The sequence below is a fragment of the Camelus dromedarius genome, chromosome X (assembly GCF_036321535.1).
Source record: "Camelus dromedarius isolate mCamDro1 chromosome X, mCamDro1.pat, whole genome shotgun sequence".
In the NCBI taxonomy this organism is placed as follows: domain Eukaryota; kingdom Metazoa; phylum Chordata; class Mammalia; order Artiodactyla; family Camelidae; genus Camelus; species Camelus dromedarius.
The window spans coordinates 96,070,799-96,097,441 of NC_087472.1; the positions used below are offsets into that span (position 1 = coordinate 96,070,799).

The window sequence follows — 26,643 nt, forward strand, 5'->3', positions numbered from 1 at the left end:
CTGTTATTTTGAAGCAAAACCCTTTATCTATCACTTTATCCAGAAATATTTCAGCAGATCTCTCTAAAACAGGGTTTCTCAACCTCAGCACTATGGACACTTAAGGCTGAACAACTCTTCGCTGTAGGGCTGCCCTATGCGCTGTGGAATGTTTAGCAGCATCCCTGGCTGCTTACAGCACTGCTCCCTATCCCCGCAATCTCCAAGCTGCGACAACTAAAAACGTCCCCAGACATGGCCAGAAGTCCCCTTAAGGGGATTTTGCCCAGCTGAGAACTACTACTTTAAAAGATGAAAAGTTTTTAAAATGCAGTATGATCATCTCAGCTAATACAATTAATAGTAATTACTTAAACTCATTAAATATCCAGGCAGAATTCAAATTCTCATGTTTTCCCAACTATCTTAATTTTATTTACCAAATAAATCCATACTTTGCATGTGGTTGACAGGTAAAACTATGAAGTACAATCCCTCCTCACCTATTATTTCTCTGCAGTTTATCTGTTGAAGAAACTGGGTTGTTGTGCCGGTAGAGTACCCCACAGTACAGATTCTACTGCATCTATCCCAGCAATATCATTTAACGTATTTTTTTTCTGTTTCTGTACTGCCTGGATATTCATATGTAAATCTAAAGGCTTGATCAAAATCAGGTTCAAATTTTTGGCAAGAATACTTTGGAGGTATCACTGGTTATCACATCAGGTCGGGTTACCTCTAATTTTAGTGATCAGGGCAGCCACTGAAAATCACTGCCTAGACCCATTATTTCATTAGGGATTGCAAAGTGGTCAGACTCAATTTTTCCTTCATCATTTTTTTTTCCTTCATCATTTATTAACTGGAAACCGTCTATGAAGAGAAACCTCCCTGAATCAACGATTTGGTTACCTGAGGTACAGTATGTGTTCAAAAAAGTCAAGATAAATGCTTGATTCAATTCCTTTATTTACCAGTTTTCAAAGCGAGTTGGTTCCCTAGTTCCCTTCACAGGTAAGCTATGCGGTGCTGTGTTTACACTATCATTATGAACTCCTGTGTTTCAATCTGTTGCAGTTATTCTTACACATGCTCAAATTGTCCCATCTTTGTTGACAGGAAACTCTTCAAGTTGACTCCTGCGTCTTTCTGACATATCTTCAGTGGATTTTAATATTGTCCTTGTTTTCTAGTATAACAAGACGTTCCAGGCTTATCTTGGACATTTCCAGCCCCAAATTAGCCATTTCTTCAGAGTTCTATTTCCTTTATTAGGAAATGGTATTTTGAAACCTTACTCTGGCTGCTGGAGGATGGATTTTTTTTTTTAACGAATTAAAATTTTCCCAAACACTTAACTATTAACTGTCTCCTGTATTAGCTATTATTAAAAGATGAAATCACACACTAAAAAAAAATTGCCAAAATGCTGCTGTTAAAAAAGATCCTCAATGTCAAAAGGATTCAGAAGAAAACATAAAGCAGCTCCCAATGACCGAAGAGAGCCAAAGTTAAGCATTAAAAATAGCAATAATTAATGATTGCAATAGATTGAAATACTGACTATATATAAATAAGCCTGAGTTTATAATGAGTCCATAAAAGAGGAAACAAAAATAAGTAACAAAAGTAAATAAACAAATCATTGTTCAACAACACATGTAATGTATGTCCTCAACTTCCTACTCAGAAAACTGGCAAAAGAAGAGAAAGTATGCATTTATTGTTCCCTTCTTATATAAAGTATTGCAGCATAACAAAATAGTGCTGGTTAATAAGGAAAGGGTAACTTTATAGGAAACTTTAACTAATAATCATTCTAATATTTAACACGTTTAATAAACATGGAAGGATGACAGAATTAGAGAACCACATTTTACAACTCCTAATGAAATAACAAATTCAGGCAAAAATCAGATCATTGGGCTCTCAACTGGGAACAATTCTGCCCCCTATGCCCAGGGGACATTTGGAGATGTCTGGAAGCATTTCTGGTTGTCAGAATTAGGGGGCAGGGGTCATGTTTGGCATCAAGTAGAGGCCAGGCATACTGGTAAACATCCCACCATACACAGGACAGCCTCTACAATGAGTTATCCAGCCCAAAACATCAGTGGTTGCGACAGTTAAAAAACTTGAACCTACTAATTAATCATAGCCCCACTAGGAGTGCTTTAACCAGGCATTATGTGCCTGCTGATATGATGCAATATGAATTACACCGTACCACCAATACAGTATTTAGGCCAAAAAAAGGTCAAACCTGAATCTAATCAATTCTGCAGCGCTAACAAGCAGGCGCGGGTGCTTTTTCTGTAAAGGGCCAGGCAGTAAATATTTTAGGCTTTCAGGTCACACGGTCTGTCATGACTAATAACTTTGCTGCCTAGTACAAAAGCAGCTGTAGACAATACATAAACGACTAGATGTACTGTCTTCCAATGAAACTTTATTTACAAAAATGGGTGGTGGGCTAGATTTGCCCACAGGCCATAGTTTGCCTACCCCTGGTATACAGTAAGAAATCTGATGATACAAGGAAGCAAACAAATACAGAAAATGGGTCATTCTTTGAGGCAACCTATAATGATTTTTCATTAAGTGAATGTCACTGAAAAAACTGGAGGAGGTGGAAAGGAGCTGCAGCCACTTAAAAGAGATTCAAGAGACAAAAATTAAACATCATCTGTGGATCTTATACGAATCCTGATTCAAATAAAACAGCCGCTAAAATACATTTCTGAGGAACAGTCATGTGACTATGGACTGGGTATTTTAGATGGTATCAAGGAATCACTGTTAACGTTAATAGGTGTGATAATGGCATTCTATAAGAAAGTGTGCACGTTTTGAGAGATGCGTACCGAAGTACACAGAGGAAAAATGACACAACGTCTGAGATTAGCTTTAAAATACTTCAGGAGGGAAAAAAAGAGAGGGATAAATGAGTGTGACAAAATCTGGCTAACTGGTGAATATGAGTGATTGGTATATAGCAGTTCATTATCCACTTTAAGTTCTCCAAAATTAAAAAAATTTTAAAAACAAAAAAAAATCCAGCAATTTAAGTTTAAAAAAAAACCTCCAACACTAGACAAATTCAATTCATTCTTCAAAATGGAGCTTGGTAGTGAATTAGTTTTCTTTCCCCTCCAAAAAGAACGACTTTCCTTTACAGAAAAGCTGTGCAAGTTCAGGAAGTACCACACCTAAGGCATAAGTACGAAATCTGTCCTATTTACCTCATTCTCATGTGTCTTTGCATTCTGCATTGTCTTCATGCTGAAAGACATGACCACGAGTGGAGGAGGACTGACATCCTTAATTACATTCATCAGGTCTGGTTTCAAGGCCATTGCCTCAACTTTACACCAACTGATTGGCTGACCCAAGAGCTCTGAAAGAGAATAGATACAATAGATCAATAGCTATTTACCGAAAAAGAAAAACTACCAAAATGAAGACGTCTGTGATTAACTGAGATGGTCTTCAACCCTATCTTCTCACAAAAATGTCTTGTTACGTCTAAAAATAAGCCACATTATTGGACTGTATGCAAATCTTTGTGTGTGTGTATACATATGTTCACTTCCTTGGGAAAAAGGTCCACAGCTTTCATCTGCCTTCCAAAAAAATCCAGAACCCAAAATAAGTTTTTAAAAACCAAAACAGTGCCTTGGAGGAATCACGAAACAGTTTAAGAGATTCATGAAGACAAACCAGTGTGTGACAGATGACAGTACTGAGAAACATCAGGCAAGAGACCGTGCAAGCACGATCCCCACTGGGCAGTGACGCTTCCCTCCTTCAAAGGTCAGCAGTTCACCATGGAGAAGAGCTGGGCCGCATCAGCCAGGTCGGAAGTCCACACCAACAGCAGCACAATGAAGGATGTACCTGAATGGCCGCCTGGGCTGAGCCCCTCTCCCACTAAAATGCGAAGTATCACAGCAGCAGTCATTCCCCACAAACCCCTCTACACTCACTCAAGGAAGACCTTGAAAAGACCAACATAAAGAAGGAAGCGGACACGCTGAAATAAAGACCAATTCCTTAACTTCTAAAAACCGCATCTATCAGCGATTTACTTAGCACTTTTAAAAGGAAATTTTTCCTTACGTGGATTTTTTACTTCAAGCCAACAAGGTCCTTTGATCTTTCTGTTCATCAAGAACAGTTCCAAGCTGGATGTGTTGGTCCCAAATACATGAGAAAAAGTTTCTCCTTTCAAATCCTGAGGAAGCTGTGGCATTTCAGCCTGGAAAAGGCCCAGAAGAAAAAAAAAATCTTTTTTGTTGAAAACCATTACTTCACATTTCCCAAGTCTGTATTTGAAATAAACAAAAGCCTCTCTGTGAACCACCAGAAGAAACCCCTTTGATATATATGAAATGTAATTTGCCACAAATGAAATCCAAAACAATTCACAGTAGGAAACAAAAACAATTCACAATGACAAAATAATGCATCTTGATGACACCCATTAGAAGAAAAATGGGCCAAGAAGCTCCCCCAAAAGAGGATTTCTGTCCAGAGCTGTACATGCCTTACTGATAAAGAAGGCCAAATAAGTACCACTCCATTAGAAGAAAGAAAGCAAGGGAGTGGAACTCATTCAAAATGCTTCCACGGTATTTTTCATCACCACTGTCAGAAACATTTTCTTAAGTTTCCTTTTTCCAACATCATGAGATAAGAACACTGGAACAGAGGTAAAGAGAGGTTAAGGTCCAGTTAATTAACATCCCGCAGCAATGACCTTGTCTGTCACGGGGGCAAGAGCAGCACTACAACAAGGCTACTGACGCTCTTCCCTCACCTTTCCACTGCTCAGAGGGACACTGTGACAGACTAATGATGTTCAACTCCACCATGTGGCATTCTGTCCACCTGACAAACAGTTGTGCAGTTGTCTCAACTTATTTATTTAAAGATGCATATATGAAAGCAGAGAAAGGTAGTATAACCTGTAGTCTATGTATTTAAATTCATTTTATCCATTGTAATTACTCCTTGCTGTAAGTCCACTTCAACGAACTGGGAGCTTGAGGAGCCCTGCCAGTATTCCTAATTGAAAGCCAGATGAAATTTCAAAAACATAAAAATCCCATTTTCAACCAAAAGCCATTACTCTTCCTTGTTTGACTTACCGAGTATCTAACTTCCAAGTACTCGGATCTTTCTGGAACATCAGGTATCTCAAAAGCATAGTTCTTTTCCACTGCCTGGGTAAGTAGATATTTAAAAATCATTAAGACATCATTAAATCATTAAAAATCATGAAAAACTTCATAAACTAAATTGACAAGCATTACATACATACTGCATGATACGGTATTTAATCATTATGGAACACAAAGGAAAACAGAGCCAAAAAAGCAGCTTTTCCCCCTTTCAACTGGGACTAAAATACCTAGTGACAAAATGTTAAAAAGACTTATTGTGGACACTAGAGAACTTAAGAAGTATTTGCATTCAAGAGAGGCAATAAAAGGGGCAGGGTATAGCTCAAGCGGTAGAGCGCGTGCTTAGCATGCACGAGGTCCTGAATTCAGTCCCCAGTACCTCCTCTAAATATAAACAAATAAGTGAACCTAATTACCTACCCCCTCCAAAAATTTAAAAAATAAAAAAAGAGAGGCAATAAAAATTAAAAATTTCTACAATGTTAATGCACTAAAATCCATTTGCTATTCTTTGATACTAAGCAACTCCATCTTGCCAAAAAAAATAATAAACATTGGAATTATAGCTCACAGGTACTGAGTGCTTGCTATATATACATAAGGACTGTTCTAATTACCTAATATGAATTAACCGACTTAACCCTTTCAACAGCTCTTGAAATAAGACCCCATTTATCAGGTGAAGAAATGGGCCCAGAGAAGTCACTCATCACTTCATCACTTGTCCAAGGTCAGACCAGGAAGTGGTGGGGCTAAGACTTAAAGCACAAGCACCTATACTCATCACTATTACACCACATTGCTTCTAGAATTTTAGAGACTTGATCCATCAGCCACAATTCAAAGCTCAAATAGTTAAGACAGTTAGCCTCGTTTTCAGCAACTCATTCCTCCCTTTACTACCATTACTGTTAATAGCCAGTGTGCTGTGTTGAGTTACAGCCCCCACAACGATGCCCAAAGGCATCGATATCTCATTAATATCAAGACAATTGATCAGTATGTATCACATGAATAGAAGAATTTTGTTCAATCAGAAATAGCATCACAGTCCCTGCCCTTTAAAGAAAAAAACTTACTTAACCTTCTGATCAAGACAACTTGGCAATAACTAATACAAACAAGATCAGAACAATTTCTTTTCCATTTGGCATAAAAGCACAAGATACTCTTCAAGTAATGAAAGCAATTACTTTGCTACGAGTTATCTTTTTATTCAAATTAGTGAACATCATTTTATACACAGTTTAAAGAGTAAGAAAAATATTTTTACAAATCTGACATACTGGTTTTATATTCATATCTATGGAATTTCCATTCAATAAATTATAGCCACACAGAAGGCATTTTGCACAAAGAAGACATGCAGTAACTTATTGCTAAATCAGCAAATTAACAAACAACTAATAAACAGAGTTAGAAAAAATTATCACCAAATACAAACCTTGGACTTGAATTTCATAATTTTGTATTTTGCTGCTACTTTTTCGTCAAATTCATCATAAACATCCTTCATTGTAACTGGAGTTCCTTTTTCTTTCCCTGTATTTAGATCAATTTTCTGCTTTCCCATGGAGAGGAGAGGGGAGAGGAAAAAAAGGTGTCTGTACATAAGATGTTTTCACCCACCAGAAACCCAAGTCTAAATCAATTTTCATCTTCACTCAAACATTTAATAGAACAAGGTGAATTCAAAGATACAAACAGACCCAAAAATGTACTAAATCCAATGCCCAATTCATCCCAATGGCATCCTAAAAGCAAACCAGAGAGAAAGATGATCGATCCTACATAATGGGAGAATAGTGTTATAAATCCTGACCAAGAGGCTTTACAGTTCAGCTGAAATGGGAAGGGGCTGGGGTCAAGAGGGGAGTGTGGATATTAAGTCCCAGTAAAAAGAAAGAGCAAACAAAACTGATCTTGTTGAAATGACCTTGTTAAATGGCCAGGGAGGACATGGCACTGCTGCCCGTATAGCGAAAGCATGAAAACTGGGCCAAACGCCACGTCGGAATTTAAAGCCATATACTCCCAACCCGGATAATTATGGACATGGGGACTGGAGGGAAAAGATGGCATTATATACTAAAACTTGGGCACTTTGACACTCTTCCTAACAAGTTGAAAAACAGTTTCACTCCATTTCTCTACTTCTCCCAATCTCTAATGGAGCCACTGACAATCAGTGGTCACTAGGCAGACAACAAGACAGAAGCAGCAAGGTTGTAGATAACCCTCAGCCCTGCTAAGGACAGGGTTGGTGGCAGAACACAGAAGGTACTTGGAGTGAGAGGCTAATCATTAAGGTTTACCGTTTCACGGGGAAGGAAGTAGAGCGTTCGTTCAATGTTTTTCACCATGACACAACAGCTCACGTGAGTCTTGGCGAAGTCAATCCAAACCTTGCCAAACAGAAATACCACACCTAAAAGAAGAAGGAAAAACTGAGAAAATAAACATTTCAATTATGCCTCACTAAAGGGACAATATAAAAGCTCACTAAATGTGTCCACACATTTATGCTTTCATGGTAAGTCATTTTTTACAGCAAATTTGTACCTGCTGTTCAATCCCCAAGACCAGTCCCTTTACTCAGTACTTATGTCACATGACAATATCACACCAGTAAAACCTGTGACCCCTGGGAGGACAGGGAACAGAATGTTTCTCTAACTTGGGAGAAACATTTTCCCTAGAATTAGAGAGAAACTCCAGGTAAATGGAGACAAACCTCAGTTATTAGGGAGACATTCCAGGCCTGAGTAGACACACCTGGGTAACTACTGAGACACCTCAGGTCAGTGAAGAAATTCTTGGGGAATTAGGGAGCCATCCCAGATCAATGTAGAGATACCTCGAAAATTAGGGAGACATCCTAGATCAGTGTAGGGACAAAAAGAACATTTTCCCTAGAACCAGGATTACCCAGATTAAGAGAAACAAAAAAAGCAAACTATTCTCCAATGAATCTTATTTAAACCTCTTGTGAGTACTCTGAAAATACTAAATTCCTTTTCAGCACCTGTACTTACCAATAAAAATTAATATTCCAGGGTGGGAGTATAGCTTAGTGATAGAGCACATGCTTAGCATGCATGAGGTCCTGGGTCAATCCCCAGTACCTCCACCAAAAAAAAAAAAATTAACATTCATGTGGAAGGATAACTATGCATGATACATCAGTATTCTTCTGTATATAAAATTGTGTTTGAGAAAAAATATAATTCATCTCATATCTTATTCCATGTAACAGTAAATATCTCCTGATAGGGTTCAACTATTATCTCCTATTTCATCCTTTCTAAAACCTCAGAATCCTTAAGACACCTGGCTAAGTAGTGTTTGTCATGTTCCTCTCTCTCTTCTATTTCTGTTTTAACAAACGGTCTAGTAACTAAGTCAGGAGTCAGGCTCCTTTTGAGATCCCTAAGTAATGTATACCACCAAGTAAAACCAAGACTTCCTGGACATCAAGTCATTGTTCATGAAAACTGGCCACCAAGAAAGGACTCCAGAGGTTTGACAGTCAATCTAAGAGACAGTCACTGTGCAAAATCCTGGGCTCTGTGAATAATTAGATGGCAGTAATCAACATAGCCACTCCACAGGGCCACTTGTCTGAGACACTAAGAAAATTCTGGCACATGCAAAGGCTACTGTTCACAAAGCCAATTACTCTAGCTTCACAAGATAGCTCATCAGTGCTTCCTTTTGTCACTCATTCTAGTAGAAACAAGACCATACAGAATTTTCATTTCTGCAGATGATTAAAATTCTTACAAGAGTTGGGTAATTTTCAGCTGGGGTAAGAGACGGGGGTGGGGGGAAGACAGGGGAGAGGGAAGGGAGGCCTGTGGGGATGATTAAAAAAGAAAAAAAAAATCACAGTAGCTCAGAAAATTAAAAGTCATCCTCACAACAGTTAGAGATGAAAAAATAAATCCCATGCAAAGAAAAATAAAGACCCTAATATTGGATTCAAAGATTCAAATAGCTCATTTTACAGTCAAACTAATATCACACTTCATGCAACACATTTGACACTGTTTATGCCTCATTTGCCACAAAAAGATCATGGTAAACAAAGATTACATTCCCCTTAAAGTTAGTAGCTGAAACCAGGTGCAGCCAGGATTATTCAACCTTGAAAAAGTCATAATGAAGACAGGATATCTTCCCATATGCAAAGAGTAAGATTCTTTTCATAATTATGGAGCATTCAGCAACAACTGACTGACTTAGAATCTGTAAGAAAGTGAGAAACAATAACAGAGTCTTTGGGAGTACTTCGTTTTTATTAGCACCATTGATTTCACCAAGGCTCAGTGATCATAACCTGCTATCATGATGAAACTGTTTAACCTTCTGAAAATGACAAGACTTTTTTTTTTTAAAGCCGTCTTATTTAACCCGTTGGCATCAATCACAGAGGACACAACGGAAGAAGTACCACGGAACAGCAGAGCAGACCGAGGGTGAGAAGCCCAGAAGCCTGCCACAGACGAGCTGACCACTGTATCTTTTAGAGCCTCAGCTTCCTCCACCTTAAGTAACTAGAGTAGATCTCTGAGGCCTCCTTCAGTCCTAGAAATTTCCTTTTATTCGAGCAATTAGAAGACAGGCCAATAACAGACTAGTACCTCTTTTGACTGTAAAATACTTCCCACTTGTAGTTGAAAAAGTCCATCATGATGACGGTTAGTAGCAGAATTCAACAATACATGCCATACATCAGTTGCTTAGCAAATATAGACGTGCTTCAACGTGCTTCAATCTTAACCTCCAACATCCACTACTACAGACCAGCAGCAGCCGACAGACAGTTCTGTGACGACAGAATTCTTCTCCATCTGTGTCATCCATGAATACAGTAGCTATTAGCCACATGTGGCTACTGAGCGCTTGAAAAGTGCCTAGTGGCTGAGAAGCTGAACTTTAAATTTTATTCCACTTTAATTAATTTAAATTTAAAGAGCTGCATGTGGCCAGCAGCTACCATAGTGGACGGTGCAGCTCTAGACCCTTGCCCTGCAAAATGATGCTCTGTTTTTTGGTTAGAGTATCAACCAATAAACAATAGATGGAAACAGAAAACTCACTTTCACATAGGAAAGAAAGAGCATTGCTGTTTCCTCAAGTTCCCATTTTCGGCAATCTGATGCTATACATGCAGGTTTACAGGAAGGGGACCATCCTCTTCTGTGTTATCCATTCTTACCTCACATTGCTACAAGGCTTCGAGAGGCAAACTTGCTACCAGCAGCAAGTACTGGTTCTCTGAAACATTCCACATGCATCTACAGGACAGTCACTGTGCAGTTTATTTTAATGAACATTTACTGAACACCTACTGTGTGCCTGGCAGCATGCTGGATGTTGGAAAAAAGGTCCCAGCCCTCCAGGAGTTTAAAGGCTTTGGAGGAAAAGACAACACAGAATCAGATCTTTTCAAAATCATGACAGATGCCACAATGGGTAAGGGTATGATGGGGTCACAGAAAGGGCTCTTAGGCCATTTTGGAGGACTGGGACAATTCCAGGAGGTAACACTGAGGCCGAGTCAGGCGAGGGCATTCTAGTCAGACAAACACAGTGAGTGAAGGGATACGGTGTAAAGAGCAGCAGGTGCACAGAGTGAACTACTTCTAGGACGCAAAAGTCCTTCACAGAGGGCAACAGAAGACTTACTAAGGAACTGGGACTGTCTGCTGCAGGCAGCAGCCACTGCGGATTTTCTCCAGTGAGGAAATGACACGATCAGTTACCCTCCTGAGCAGCTCAGCAGCAGTGAGGGGATGCCAGCTGAGGGTTCAGTCAGGAGGCTGGTGTCAATCAGCAAAGAGGGCTCAAGGGTGGGAGTTGTGAGAAAGAGAGGATAGCTGGTCTAGTTCAAGAGGAGAAAACTACTAAGGCTTGGTGAGGGAAGGAAGCAAAGGGGGGACCCAAGGCTGGCTTCCAGATTTCTGGTTTTGATAGGACCACTCATCAAGTCAGGGAATAAAACCCAGCGGGGAGCAGGCAGAGCAGAGCAGAGCAGCACTGGGATGCGCGGGCCCACCGCGTCACTCAGCTCCAGCCAGCATAGCCATGCTTCGGGGAGGTCACACAAAGCCCGTGTGCAAACGGTGACCCTAAAGCTGTATGATGGGGCAGCCCTTGGTTTCAGAAATGGATGGGGAACAATCTGCAAGCCTCATGTAATCACACTTGCCGGCCTATCTTGCACCAGTGAGTAACTGGCTTTCTGTGAGTCAGAATTCACCAAATCAGCTCATTCAGAGAAGGACTTGGAAATCAGCCTCGATCCCTCCTTTCCATCAACCCCTACGTCCATCAACAAGTTCACGTTAAAATACATGTTACAGGCGTTCACTTCTCTCCTTCACAGCTGCCCCAAGTGCATGTAACTGGCGTACCTGTCCTGGACCGACTGATCTCTAGGGCTCCCCAGCTCCTGCCCTGGCCACACACACACACACACACACGCATGCTGGTCTCCGCATAAACCAGAGGGTTCCTGTTAAAATGTAAACCCAACCAGGGATCCAACCCCACCCCCTCACCCCTCACCCCACACTGAAAATCCCCAACTGCCCCTACAACTACTCCTGGAAGATCTCAACTCCTTGATATAGCTTTCAAGGCCGTTCATTAACTAGCCTTTGCCTTTATCTCCAACTTCATTTTCAACCAATCTTGTCACTTATTACTCTGCTGCAACCACTCAGGGCCCCTTCTTTCTGTCTCCAGGCCTCTGCACTCCCTGGTTCCTCAGGCTGAGATGCTCTCTCCTCAGCTCTTAAAGTGCCTCAAATCTCGCCCAAAGGTCATTTCCTCAGACAGGCCTTCCCTGGCCATCCCCCAAATAACTGCCATTTCACCGTTTATCAACTCACCCTTAGTTACTGCCTCTCTCTCCCACCCCACTAGAACGTAAGCTCCATTAGGACAGGGAATTTGTCCAGCTGGTTCACCCTACCTCAGACCCTGGCACACAACAGGTGTTCAAATTGCTGAAGGAACAAATTAATGACTGATTCCACTTAAAGTCAAGTGCATTTCAGTAAGTTCTAGATACACTGCTGGTGAACTACAAAGCACACATTCCAAAACCACATATAACTAGTTTTCAGAATAAGCGTCTGCAAGGACTATTCACACCATAACTCCTCACCATTCGCGTGGCTCACACACTTTACAGTGACTGAGTGTTGCTCTCTTACTATACATGCACATGAGGGCAGAGGCTGTGCCAATTACAATCACTCAAGCACTTGAGGGAAAGGCACTATTCTGTAGTAAAGACGTTCCGTTACCGTATGGATGATTACCTGGTTGGCTATACTGATCTTCATAAGCATCCAGCCAATAAAACTGAAATACTTGTTCATCATCTGCCCCCTTCACCAGTGGGAGGTGATTGGAATCCACTTGAACTTCGGGGGCTGAGAAACTGCTGTCATCCTCCTGCTCAATGTCCCAACAAGAGACATCTGGGAGCAAATTTCCTCTGCAAGAAAAACATGTTTTTCAAAAGCCTTTCAAAATCCAACAGAGTAACGGTAGCATTACTTGCCAGAAGTCATAAAATGCTCTTACAAGTAGGACGTGGTCTCTTTCCCAGGATCGGTCTCCTGCTTCACCCCCTCTGCTGGCTCCCTCTCTTGGTCCCGAGTCTTGGCAGCCACAGGCTCCACATCCATCTCCTCAGCTTCCATGGGCTCATCAAAGTCACCATCTTCAAACTCCATTGCCCCGGACTCCTCGTCATCCGTGTGCAGCGCTGCCAGCTCCCCTGTGGGGGCTGTCACACATTCCCACCACGTGCCGCCGCCGTGAAGCACAGCAGCCCACCCCCTTCCCACACTGTATCTGCAGTTCTCTTCACTCTCCAAATTGGACACCTTTAACTTTTCCTGCTATGGATTCAAATCCTTCCCAAAGAAACCGGCTCTCGCAGTCCCTTCAAATTCACCCACACTTCCTCCTTTGTGGGGCCCCCACCTTTGGATAGCCTTTGCAATTGCTTGCAATTCTGCCTGACATCAGACTTACCGGCACACTGCAGAGGGACAGGAGTTAACGAAGCCTCCTTCCTTGAGACCAGGGAAGCGGTTTTTCCTGAAGGAACTGCCTATAAATGTTTTTAAATGTTTAGTCAGTTAGACCCGCACACTAAAAATACGCGACTGTCCTACCCTGACCAGAGATAATGACAGCTCCCATTATAAAATGACTTTATGTATTGTTAATGTAATAGCTTCAATTATTTTACTGTTACCTAGGTTTACCAAAAAAAACCAACTTGTTTCCAGGAGGAAAATTATTGCATTTAGCACAGCTGTAATACCTATAATAAACACACACTAGTTACTACAAAATTTACTATCAAAAAAGCAGGCACATGCTATTTTTGAAACATAAAACTATATAATGAAATGGAAGTCCTAATTTAAAACAAAATCAAGAACAAATTCAAAGGCATTTCCCTCACATAGAAAAGCAATAAAATACGTTTTAAGCAATAATATAAATCAAGACTGAAGGTAATTCCACACACTATACCCTGGGGGTGTGTACAGAGAAAGGATTCAGTGAAGCTCCAATGGATCTTTTCTTCTTCGGTATTATTACAGGTGGTGGAGTTATCTGAGATGTCTAAGAGGAGGGATAACAGACATTCACTGCCATGCTTGGTTTACCAGGAGGCAGAAAAAGTACATTTCTTCCCCCACTGAAGCCCAATGAGCAAAGCACTTTTTTCCTTCCCCGCTTCCCCCATAGATCTATGTTCATGCAGTGAGGTTACTATAGCAACAATACCAGACTCACTTGAAAACCAGAATAGATATTGAATCCACCCCTCACTAATTTTTCCTTTTTAAAACTTAACATACTTCTTCCTTCCCCTTCCAGAATATTATGTTTAAAACCTGTCAAGCTCGAGCTACACGGTGTTGGTGTTAGTCATTTTAATCAAGGGTCACTTAGAAATAAATGGGAGCTAAGTTTTTCTGTGAAACAGCTCAATTGCAAATTCCAGTACAGCTGAACCTGTCTGCGTTCTCTTAGGGACAGCTCACTGACTCTTCCTTCACCCCCACTCGGAATTCAAGATGAGGCTCTCACGCCTGACTGTGCAGACTGACAGGCTTCAATCTATTTGGGGAATATACACTGCAGCAACTGAGAGCAAGCGGTGTGCCTTCCCAGGACTGAGTGTGTGTGGAGTCTGTTCTTACTACTGCAAGCACAGCCCCATGCAGCCCAACCTACACGATCACAGAGCCTGGAACAGCCGAAAACAACGACTTACCTAAAGTGGTGAGAAGAAACCAATTTGAATGGCTTGGTTTTGGTTTTTGGGGTGTTTTGTTTTGTTTTGTTTTGGTGGTGGTGTTGTCATTGAATTTTTTGTTTTCAATTCTAGCAATAGTCTGTTTTGTATAATCACTGAATTGTTTCTTCAGCCCATGACCCCTGTATATTTAACAACTCCCGGAGGTTCACTTACTTCAGTGTTCAGATCCTGGAGAATGTCACCTAACAGATCATCCTTGGACAAATCAACAGCTTTCTGGAAATTATAAAGGCAAGTAGAATGAGAAAGCTGTGCACTTTGCATTTTCACCCAGACCACTAGTCTGTGAAAGGAAGAACCTATAACCAGTCAGCCCCGCCTCTCCACTCCTCTACTATCCCTAGGTCTTACCAACCAACCGGGTACACCTAACCCCAAAACCCGAGCCCCTGGCCTGTTTTCAGCCTCATTCCGTGATCCTCCTGCTAATCACCAAAATAAACACTGTCAGTCCAGCTTTTCAGTTCAGTTTTCTATCTCCAAGTCACGAGCACTGAGGTGCCTCAATTCACCTAGAAATCGACATCCAACTAAGTGACTGAGAATGGGAAAACATTACTCAAAAATGTGAGTTCAAACATACTGAGCACTTATTATCTGTATAATCAAATGTTAAATATAATCAAATATCAAACACCAATCTAGCCTGGAACCAGGGCACTAGCCTAGCAGCCTTCATGAGATCACCTTTTTAGAGCTACAGGGAATCTGACAGGAAAGGTGAACTACAAAGAACAGGAATCTTTGCTTCACAAAGGAAGAGACAAAATATGAGAGAACAAGGAGACTCACATCTGCCATCTTCCTCCCAGCACTGGCCATGAACATGGACTTGATATTGTTCGGTTTTGTCACCACGGCCTTCCTGACATTCCTTTTGTCCTTATTGCGTGCTTTATCATCTTTTCCTGCTGGAATAGAAATTATTTAGAAACACGCACCAGCAAAAATCAAAATGGAAAATCAAAAGCCTCATCATCTGCCCTCTGCATATGAGAATTTGACAAGAAAAATGTTAAAAATTCAAAATACACAGCTATGAGATTTTATGCAAGGTACACAGGAAAGAATCTTTAAAATGAGCTGAGTTCAGGAAAACCTGGGCTAAATGTTACGACAAAAACTGACGAAATGCCAGTTTAATATCAAGATGACTTATTAAGCGTGACTGCTTAATTGCTATTGTTAATGTGAATAAAAAGCTTTTTAAAAGGTGCAAGTTTTTTTTTCCCCACAGAAATCAAAGATCAAGCTCATGTGGAACCAGGGGGTGAGCCTCACAGCCTTCATGAGATCATCATTTTAGTGCTATATTGAATCTGACAGGAAACTGGGAAACTGAACTATGGAGAAGTAAGATGACCAGTTACGATATTGTAGAATTCTAATTGCCACTTTATGAGGAAAAGTAACTAGACACACACAGCACATCCTAGCAACACTAGCAGCACAGAGACATTTGCTCAGTAAAGAACAACTTGTGCCATATGTTTTCTCTAACGGCCACGTGGAAACCACCTGCGAACTCCTCTACTGCTGTCAGTTTTACTCTCGCTTTCTTACTCAACCCAGAGCAGTCTCCACCCAAAAAAGGCCTGGAATGAATAGTTAACGTAGTGTGGTAGCAGCATAGAAGTATACAGACCAGATGAAATAGAATATGGAGTCCAAAAAAAGATTCAATTACTTATGGAAATTTAGCAGAAAATAAAGATGACTTCTCCAATCACTGGGGAAAAGATAGACTTTTTAGTAATTAGTTGGTTACCCATTTGTAAAGAAGTAAACTAGTATAAACACCAAACAGATCATAGATCAAAAATTTTTTAATGAATTCATATAGGTACTTTAATAAAAAAGGCAAATTCCTTGTAACTTGGGTACGAGAAAAGTTTAACTATAATTCAAAATCCACCTATAAGAGAAAAAAAAAGGATTGATAAATTCAATTATACCAGAAACAAGGAGAAAAATTTTGCAGTATGTTTTGCAGAGAAAAAAACCAATTCCTTGATATTTAAAAAAAGGCCAAAAACCCAAAAGGAATGTGGGCAATAAACACGAATATACAGCTCAGATTAAAAAATATACATAAACTGCTATTAAGTTTTATGAAAAGATGCCCAACTTCATGTGTAAAAGAAATGCAAATGGAAAACATACTGAGATGTCATTTCTCACATATCAGAGTGGCAAAAATGCAAAAGCTTGTAACACACTGTTGTGAGACCATGGGGTCCAAACAGACACTCATGTTGTTCATGGGAATGTAAAGTGGGGCAACTCCCATGGAGAAGGATTTCGCAGTATCTCATGAAACTTTAAGGTGCATGTACTGTCTGAGCCAGCAATTCTACCTCTAGGAATTTCCCCCAAGGAAAATACCACATATATAGTTATTCAATGCGGTATTATGTGTAATAGCTAATTACTGGAAATCTAAATGTCCATTAAAGAAAACCATTGAATTAACCATGGTACATCCATACAGTGGAATACTATGCAGTGATATGGAAATGAGTAACAAAGAAAGAAGGTTCTCTATGTGCTGATATGAAGTGATTTTCAGGATGTCTTATTAAGTGGAAAAAAAAAAAAAACAAAGTACAAAAGTATAGAAAACATCGTTTGTGTAAGAAAGATAAGGAAATAAAAACACACATATATAACTCCATTTCTGGATACATGCTCAAAAGAATTGAAAACAAGTGTTCAAACAAAAATTGGTACACAAACGTTTATAGCACTGTTCACAGTAACCAAAAGGTGGAAACAACTCAAAGGCCCACCAACTAATAAATGAATAAACAGAATGTGGTCTATCCATGCAACAAAATAGTATTCAGTCCTAAAAAGGAATGTACTGAGTCCTGCCACAACATGAATTAACTTTGAAAACACTGTGCTACGTAAACAGGCCAGACACAAATGGTCACATATTGCATGATTCCAACTGTATGAACTATTCAAAATAGGCAAATTCAGAGACAGAAAGCAGATTAGTAGTTGCCAGGGGCTGAGGGAAGGGAGACTGGGGAATGACTGCGAGCTTAATGGGTATGCGTTTCCATCTGGGGTGATAAAATGTTCCACAACTAGATAATGGTCATGGTCGCAAACACTGTTAATGCACTGAATATCACAAATGATAAATTTTCTGTTATGTACTTTTCATGGGCCTAAGACTCTGAAACGATTTGTAGGACATCTGTAAAAAATGTAAGAGAGGAGAATTTAACTTTTCAAAGAGATCATTTGGAGCAGTTTGAAAAGAGAATACAAGTAATGGTCAAAATGCTTCGTAAACAAAATTCAGGTGCCAATAAAGAATATCAAAAGAGAAGGTCAAAGAGGTTTGACTGGAAAGGAGGCTTCATTAAGGGGCTTTAATCTCACCATTGCAGGTTAGTACGATTTAGATAGAAGGACAACAGGAAACAGAGAAAGAACACAGGTTGACATTTATGATGAAATTCTTCCACAATTTCAGTGCTTCTGTTTTTATTTTTTTTAATCCCTTACCACATTTTGGAGGAGGGGGGTCATTAGGTCTATTTATTTACTTATTATTAGTTTTTTGTTTGGTTGGTTTTGATGAAGGTACTGGGGATTGAACTCAGGACCTTGTGCATGCCAAGCATACACTCTACCATTTAAGCTATACCTTCTTCCCATTTTGATTTGTTTTATTCGTTTCCCACTGATTTTTCTTCATTGGGATTTAGTTGGTATTTTTCTGTCTCTGTTCAAAAACAACAGGCCAGAGATTGGATCTACACCGTGAAGGGTTGACCTTTTACTTCTAGGCAGAACTCTACAATTTCTTCTAAGTGTTTAAAGTGGACTGCAGAACTCCATTTCCCTTCCAAAGATCTTGGGACCTGTGGGCTCCTCGGGAAGGACACAGAAACAGTGGGGGCGTGGGCGAATGGTGGCAAAGCATGGAATAGATTTCTCAGACCAGTTCTCCTTCAGAATGTCAAGTCATTCTCATCACTGATGTATTAGTGGGAAGCTATAACATAATGATTATAGAAACACAGAAGAGGGGAGGGTATAGCTCAACTGGTAGAGTGCATACTTGGCATGCACAAGGTCCTGTGTTCAATTCCCCAGTACCTCCTCTAAAAATAAATAAATAAACAAGTCTAACTACCTCCCCCTCTGCAAAAAACAAACAAAAAACATAATGATTATAGAAACAGAGATGGCTCATTTCTTCAATGTAATACTGCATATTTTCTTTGCGCCTGCTATTGTGATCAGCACTGACCAGGACATGGGTCCTTTCCTCAAGAACCTTCCTGTCCAGTCCAGCTTCCTAATTTACAACTGACAAAACTAATATCCAGACAGGTGATGGCACTCAAGATGAGCCAGAACTCGAACACAGGCCTCCTCAGTTCAGGGATGTGAAAAAGCACATAGGCTCATTTCATTCACTTCTTCATGGACTCAGAAAAAGCAGGAATACACAACTAGCCACACTGCTATCAAATGGTAGGTACCAGTGTGTAGAGTCCCTATATAACACAGGTTAGCAGAAACCAGGAAGATGGTCCACATATTCTAATTTAACTAATGAATGAATGAATGAATGAATGAATAACATCCCACATGAAAAAAAATATACATCCTTATTTTCTGTGAAAGGAAACACAGGAAGGATAATCAGAAACTAATAAAAAATGGTCACCTATGGAGACGAGGAGAAATGAAATAGAAAGCATATGGAGGCCAGTAAGGTTTATCTAGTCTGTTTCTTGATAGCATTCTGATTTTTAAGCCATAAAAATGTTGTACAATAGTCAAAAAAGAAAATAAAAACAAAGGGATATTTTTAAAAACCTAAATTTGAATACAAACAAAAACAAATGAACCTGTGCTGTAAACTGACACTGTAGCACACAGAAACGAATGACTTCATGTAGCTTCTGAACACAATACTCTCACAGTACACCCTCAGTAGGATATGTGCCAGGAACAAATAAAACTGCAAAAAAATTGCAAACTTTACTTATAAAGGTTGCTGGGAGAGGTATGGGTTTAGAAAACAATTTTAAAATTTCTAAAATTATTTTGTGCGTATTTTCAGAGACAAGTTTTCACTGGGAGTGAAGACAAACACAAACATAGACTGGGGAAGATGGACAAACACCCTGTGGTGTTACAAGTGAAGCAAGTGTGTCACTGTGAATTCACGGCATACATGTATATGAAATCTGCTAGTTCTGTTCACTGAAAGGGCCGAGAATCCATTATGTCCCAGTAGCAATGAGCACATCCCTCCCCTAGATATGAATACCATTCTCCACTAAAAGGAACTGTGATGCTTAGGAAAAGTGGCTGATTCCAGGTCTGGGACAGGATCATACAGGCAGAACCTAGAACATCTTGCTGGCCCAGAAAGCAAGGAAATGCTCAAACACTGATGGGGCCATATCAAAAGGACACAGGAGTCAGCTCAAAGGGGCTCCCACTGCCAAATTTGGGATAATTTGAACATCAGAAAGAATAAGGATGACAATGGATACAGAACTGTAACAGCAGTTTTATTTAAACCCATGAGTTTGAAGTGTTAATTTAAAAAAGGAGAAAAAGGATCATCAATAGACGCTGAAAGCACTGAGTAAAAGTTGGTGGGGAAAAGGGATATACACATGGTCTCAAAACATCACCCCTGTGTGCATTAATTACAAAGGCGGAAAGGTAGCTTTCCAAGGAAGAGATCTAACAAACATCATCTTAAACCACATTAAACTTAGCATCACCAGTAATGGGACAAATTGACCTTATGTGCCCCTAAGGCGATCATTGGGAAAGACACGGCTTCATCTAAATTATATTTTTGTCGAACTATTTAACCTGACTCTAAGCACAAAAAAAGCACTCAGGCAAATCCCTGACTGTTACACACTGAACAAAACCACCACCTTGGTCCCTTTAAAAATGTCCATGTCACAAAAGACACTGGGCCAGAGAGGGAGGAGAAGAGGGATGGTGCTGTTCTACACTAAGTAAGACTAAAGAGACACGTAAACTCAAGGATGAGGCATTTTTTAAAAAATAGCTACAAAAGACATCACTGGGCTAACTGGGGAGATCTTAATGTGGATGATATATTACATGATATCACGAGAACGGTACTGTGGCTAAGCAGACAAGTGTCCTCATTCTTAGGTCACTGCTGAAGCACGCAGAAGGGAAGTGTCATGCTTTCTCACTTTCAACAAATTCACCAAAACCAAAGTCTACGAGTATATGTTTGGGAAGGGGAAAGAGGGAGAAAGTAAACAAATGTTGTAAAATGTTAATAATCTACAAATTAAGGTCCAGACTTTCTGAAAAGGGTTTTAGGCTTTGTGGCCACATACATCTCTCGTTAGCTGCTGCATATTCTTCTTTGCATTTTTTTTCTTTCCTTTTTTTAAATGCTCTTTAAAAATGTAAAAACCATTCTTAGCTTGAGGGCTATACAGTAACAGGTATGATTTCCTTCTGGGGTAATGAAAATGTGAAACTGATCGTAGTGACGGCTCTACCACTGTGACAATACTGAAAGCCACTGAAATGTTCACTTTAAATAGGGGAATTGTATGGTATGTTAATTATATCTCAACAAAGCAGTTCAAAAATAAACGGGCTGTTAGTGGGCCATAGAGTGCTGACCAGTGATCTACCACCTGGTGGCAATAATGAACTAAACCAGAAAAAAAACAAATACTGAAGAGAATTTCCCCCTCTCATTTTCCAGGAACTAAATCAGGCTTGTTTATTCAAAAAACAATTTTTTTGCCAATGATCATATAGCTAAGAAAATCTGACACATTCATTCACATCATTTTAAATTTTAATTAAACAGCTAGTTGATATCTGCAAGTTCTAAACCTTCTTATTGTACTGTACTTCTATCAAAGAGCTAAAATTCTAAGTACATCACTAATTCTTGCAGCCCTCAAAATCAGCAAGTTTACAATGACCACAGGATTGAAAATTCCAAAGTGAGTAAAAGATTAAACTCTTTGGATAACAGAGAAATGAAACTTCATGTCCTGGTATTGCTTTCGCTTTTCACGTTTAATCTTCTATGTAACTATGCTTCTTCCAATATTAGAACATTTTCTATACTTAAAAACAATTGTTGTTGGTCCTTTTTCCTTAAAGAAACTGTGTCAAAGTACCAAGTCATCTGAAATTCTAGACAATTAAATCTCTAAAAGGGACTCAAAAACAAAATGCAGGTACCTTTCTCATGGGAATCAAGGGCATCGTCTTCAAGGTCATCATCAAAAATCTCTCGGCCATCCTCCACATAGCCAATACCATCTGCAGGAACAAAATTTAATATTGGGATCAAATTTCTGAGAGTGGCAAATAATATTATAGCCATGACAAAAAGATTAAAAAATCCTTTTATATCCACTCAGATGTTCTCCTGGCCCATGCCATTTTTAAGTGCAGCAGAATCCTATTCAAGCAAGAATCAGATGAAACATAGCAACCACATGGGTTTTCTGAGTCACAACCAAAGGATATACAGATGACCCTTGAACAACGCAGGGGTTAATTCACATATAACGTAGAGCCGGTCTTCAGTATTCACAGTCCCCCCGCATATGTGGATATAACAAACCACAGACTGTGTAGCACTGTAGTATTTACTATTGAAAAACAGCCCGTGTAAGTGGACCTGGGCAGTTCAAATCCACATTGTACAAGGATCAACTGTGTACTATGCCTATTTAGGTGAACTATAGGAGTAATTTGGCCTAAAGGATCAAAGTTTGCCATGATAAGATGCTTTACAGTAGCTTTACTCTACCAGAAGAATAAAAAGTAAAAGAATCAGTATCACCAGAAGTCCAGAAAAGTGCCTTAGTTTACGAGGGAAAGCTAGCAACATACCTGAGTCCAATAATGAACTACTTATTATTTATAACTTATACAACTGATTTCTTGAATATGTGTAAGCACATTTGACTGTCCTTAATGACTGGATTACTGCATTCTGTTCATTCTTATTTTGTGGTTGGCTTTATTCCTTTGATAACTATGTAAGTTTAAAAAGCTAAAGCTCTAAACTGTCTTAGAAATAATCAGTACATATATGTTAACTAAAAGAAATGTGTGCAGTATATTATACATACGTATTCACATGCAACATATTGTACATGTGCAAATTTGAACAATTCTACCTAATAAAACTGAAAGAAAAAAAATAAAAATATGGGGACCAGCCTCCACCTGGGGCTTCCCACTGCCCATGGTACTCTTCACAAGTACAGCCACATATAATCCTCACAGCCATTCTGTGAGATAGTTTTTCTTATGCCCACATCACAGGGTACGTGAGTCCTCCCAATTCCTACGGTCATTTCCTGGCGGATTTATACTCCAGCCTGAGGTGTGTGCCCGACTTCTCCAAAATGCCCCTCGATCAACTTTCTACTGTTCTGCTTCCACACTCTCAAATCATGCATTTGAGGAAAACCCAAACCAAAGGGATGATCTTAACAGCGCCTTCCACCTGCCCACGCAAAGCAGCAACTCCACTGCATGAGAATCTACGCACAGCAACAGACACAGCGCCTGGCGGGCGGTCTCTTCCCACATACCGTCATCCACGATCCAGTCATCATCCTGGCGGGCCTGAACCAGCTTCGAATACTGTTCTTCATCGACTTCTTCGTAAACACTTGTGAAGTCCTCTACCTGCCATCATATAAGTTTGAGAAAGCTTCCAGTGGAGTGAAAGTGTTAAACAATTCTGATGAAAAACTGTCAAATTCAAAGTGGAATGGCAGCCTGAAGGAGTAGCTGCAACCAAATCATGAGTTCTGACATTCAACACCACTGCAGGGTTTTCCTTAAATAGACATCAATTAACTTAGTATTCCTTTTAGGTGGGTGTTAACATAAGATATTAAATGATTCTATTAGCATAATACACTTGTCACACCATCAATTACTCATCTACTTCATAAAAAACAAACTGAATTATAGCCAATTCTTCATTAGCTGCTTTGGGGATTATTCACTTGTAATTTTTTGACTGGTTTCTCCTATACTTAGCAAACCTGTAAGACATGCCATCCACCTCTCCACTAGCTGATGGTGCCCTACAAATAGACAACAGTCTTAATAACTGTTCAACCAAACCAAATGGAATTCAAAAGGAAAATCTCCCCCATCCATCACCCTCCAAAAGTCAGCAAAACAAACACACTCTGTTCTACAGGTGCACTAGGAACAGATTTTGAGAGATCCCCATTTGCATTACCACTGATCCCCCATCACTCTCAGGTCTTGAACACTAAGCTATTTAAAGGGCAAGTGCAGAGACAGTGGCAAGGCCTGCAATCACACAGGCTGCCCAACAGCCAGGAGGCCGGAGCACCACGAACTACTGGCACAAAGAGAGCAGACCATCTCAACACAGCGAAAGCAACAAACAGCACACACACCTCTGCCGCGGCTGCCGTGGAGACAGGCTTTTACCGTCCCAGAGGGGATCTGGTGGGCTGGGGAGCAAGAACTCAAGAGACTTCGTTAAAAATCCCCTCTTCTCTTGAGAGTTCTGCCTTTTCAAGTAGGGAGTGGAGGAAATGACCAATTCCACCTGAAGAGCTAAGACTCCAGGAAAAAACCCTTGGACTCAGCTTTGAGAGCCTTGTTGGGCAGGGCTGACTGGATTTCTGCCACACTTCCAGGGCTTATGGTAATTACAGGATTAGGCTTAGTTTTCGCCTCCTGCTTAATCTACTCTACGGGATCCCAGGCAAATATTGATTTGGCCTTTCAGCACCTGGTAAGAGAAGTTACCTGCCCTACCAAATTAAGTTTTGGGACAACCCAAACAGAAACTAGTCCAATTAATATTACTGTACTGACCAACTCTCTTTTGAGGGGAGAGGGAACTGGCAAGGTTATTTTTGTTGGCTGAAGTCTATAAGACATAACCCGTCTCTCATTTAAGCAACTCACTTATATACTACCAAAAAGACACCAGAAAATTATTTTTTAAAAACATCTTAAGTCATTTTGACTCAATCTCTAAAAACATTGCTACTGCTCAGCATGAACTCTTAGAGCCATGCCATTAACATCAGTGATTAATGGGAAACCAGTCACATTGTGTCAACATCTGAAATGCCCCACCGAACTCCTTTATAGAAGCTTCTACATTAAAAATGGTTTATTCCTGCTTAACTGTAATCCTTTTAGCCACCCTTTATGATCTGGTTGACTCACTTAACTTGAATGAATGGTGCCAAATGATAAAAACCCTCTTCTACTTGCCTAATAGCCCAATACAGAATAGGCCACAGCTAAACATGCACATTCAGAAGCCAGGCTCCGCCACTGTGACCTCAGATACCTCACCTGCAAAATGCTGCTAATCATAGTACCTAACTTTATATGGTTATTGGAAGGATTAAATAAAGGAACATATTTGTAAAAGCACTTAGAACAGTGTCAGCTGAAAAACTGCATCTGTTATGTTTTGTTATTATTATTTTCTGGTATTAATTAATCACTTCCAAGCCCTGAGGCAGTTAAGATTCTCAAGGCACACTGGAAGTGAAGCTAGACAATGTTGTATGGATGGTAACCACTCTGCCTTTCTACTTGCAGGCCATCAACAGTGGGGAGAGGACAAGAGCCAAACGGGCATCACATTCAATCCCACATGTAGGACACAGCGGAGGGAGGGTCCAAGCCCCCCCCCACCCCGTGCTTCCCTTGCATATGAGATTAGGAAGAATAATTCTCTCCAAGGAGAAGCAATGTTTAGCTAGACTGCTCAAAACCTTTTGAGTAAAGAAAAAGCATCTCTAAGTTCCCTCAACAAAGCCACGGAACTTAGCAGAGATAGAGTGTGCGTAATAACGGGAAAAAGTATACTTACTTTCATTTCAGAATTTTAAAAGCATCTGTAAAGTGCCTTACAGGAACTTTAAGGGTTGAAAAGTCTCCCATAACCTGGAAATCTACCTCAGGCCCAAGTGTGTTCAACATTAAGGAATTACTATAAGAAGCTTGAAACATGCGTATTTCTAATCAGTAACAAAGTCGACATAAGATTACCTACAGGCTATGAATTAGATAAAGCACAAGAGGAAAAAAAACAGAAAAATGGTTACTTACTTCATATTTATACTTCTCACCAGCTTTAGCCCTTTTCAGTCTTTCTAGAGCTTCCTGTCGCCCTTTCTTTGATTTCTTTTCTCGCCGGGATCGAGAAGCTACAAAACGCCCTGAATCAGACACAGCTGAAAAAAAGCCAAATTTACACAAGACGTTACAAAATTGTCAGCCATCTTTCTTCAAAAACAAAGCAACAGTTTTTAGCCAATAGTAATATACAATTTTAATGTTATACAAATGGATGCTTTTTATAATGTAAATAGTTCACAAACTCATGGCTGAATCTGCGGTTCCTGTGGCTCTTCAGAAATCTTCAGCTTGAAGCAACTGTTATTTTTTTCCTCCAAAAAGAGAACAATTCCAAATTCAACCGATATCCCATGGAGGCACTAAAGAAGGGCGATCTGCCATTAGTCCATAACCTTTCCATTAGAAAGCATAGGCTACAGTAGTTATAAAAGGACAATTCATTTTGTATTCTATTAATCAACATTTGAAAGGCTTTAAGGAGCACCTGCTCTTTGCAAAGTACCAGGCGCTCTGCGAGACTTAAAGGTAAGAAGGGCACGTCCGCAGTCACAGCATTTACAATCTGAGATGAGAGATAACCTGGCATACGTTGGAGAGACTGCCGGCTCGGTTCCAGATCACCACAATAAAGTGGCTTCCCAGTGCATACAAAAGTTCTGTTCACACTAGACTGCAGTCTATTAAGGGTGCAATAGCATTGTGTCTTAGAAAACAATGTACATACCTTAATTAAAAATACGTAATTGCTAAAAAATACTGACCATCATCTGAGCCTTCAGCAAATTGTAGCAGTAACATCAAAGATCACCAAAACAAATAATGAAAAATTTGAAACATTGTGAGAATTACCAAAATGTGACACAGGGACATGAAGCAAATGCTGTTGGGAAAATGGCACCAATAGACTTGCTTAATTCAGGGATGCTACAATCT

General features: G+C 40.0%; 1 protein-coding gene across 2 annotated transcripts in view; it reads right to left on the reverse strand.

The window, feature by feature from the left end:
* The window catches only part of POLA1 (DNA polymerase alpha 1, catalytic subunit), a 265,803-nt gene that overhangs the window by 234,979 nt on the left and 4,181 nt on the right, over positions 1 to 26,643 (reverse strand). Inside the window, exons 2-15 of one of the 2 annotated variants that reach the window (XM_010986714.3) lie at positions 25,681 to 25,805; positions 23,148 to 23,244; positions 21,778 to 21,858; positions 15,325 to 15,440; positions 14,686 to 14,748; positions 13,737 to 13,829; positions 13,227 to 13,305; positions 12,771 to 12,975; positions 12,503 to 12,681; positions 7,484 to 7,596; positions 6,613 to 6,729; positions 5,133 to 5,207; positions 4,102 to 4,240; positions 3,225 to 3,379 (exon numbers count right to left, since the gene is read on the reverse strand). In XM_010986714.3, the coding sequence (XP_010985016.1) occupies positions 3,225 to 3,379; positions 4,102 to 4,240; positions 5,133 to 5,207; positions 6,613 to 6,729; positions 7,484 to 7,596; positions 12,503 to 12,681; positions 12,771 to 12,975; positions 13,227 to 13,305; positions 13,737 to 13,829; positions 14,686 to 14,748; positions 15,325 to 15,440; positions 21,778 to 21,858; positions 23,148 to 23,244; positions 25,681 to 25,805 (1,637 nt within the window). Of the gene's footprint in view, positions 1 to 3,224; positions 3,380 to 4,101; positions 4,241 to 5,132; positions 5,208 to 6,612; positions 6,730 to 7,483; positions 7,597 to 12,502; positions 12,682 to 12,770; positions 12,976 to 13,226; positions 13,306 to 13,736; positions 13,830 to 14,685; positions 14,749 to 15,324; positions 15,444 to 21,777; positions 21,859 to 23,147; positions 23,245 to 25,680; positions 25,806 to 26,643 lie in introns of both variants that reach the window. The other variant, XM_031445684.2, reaches the window with a different exon arrangement.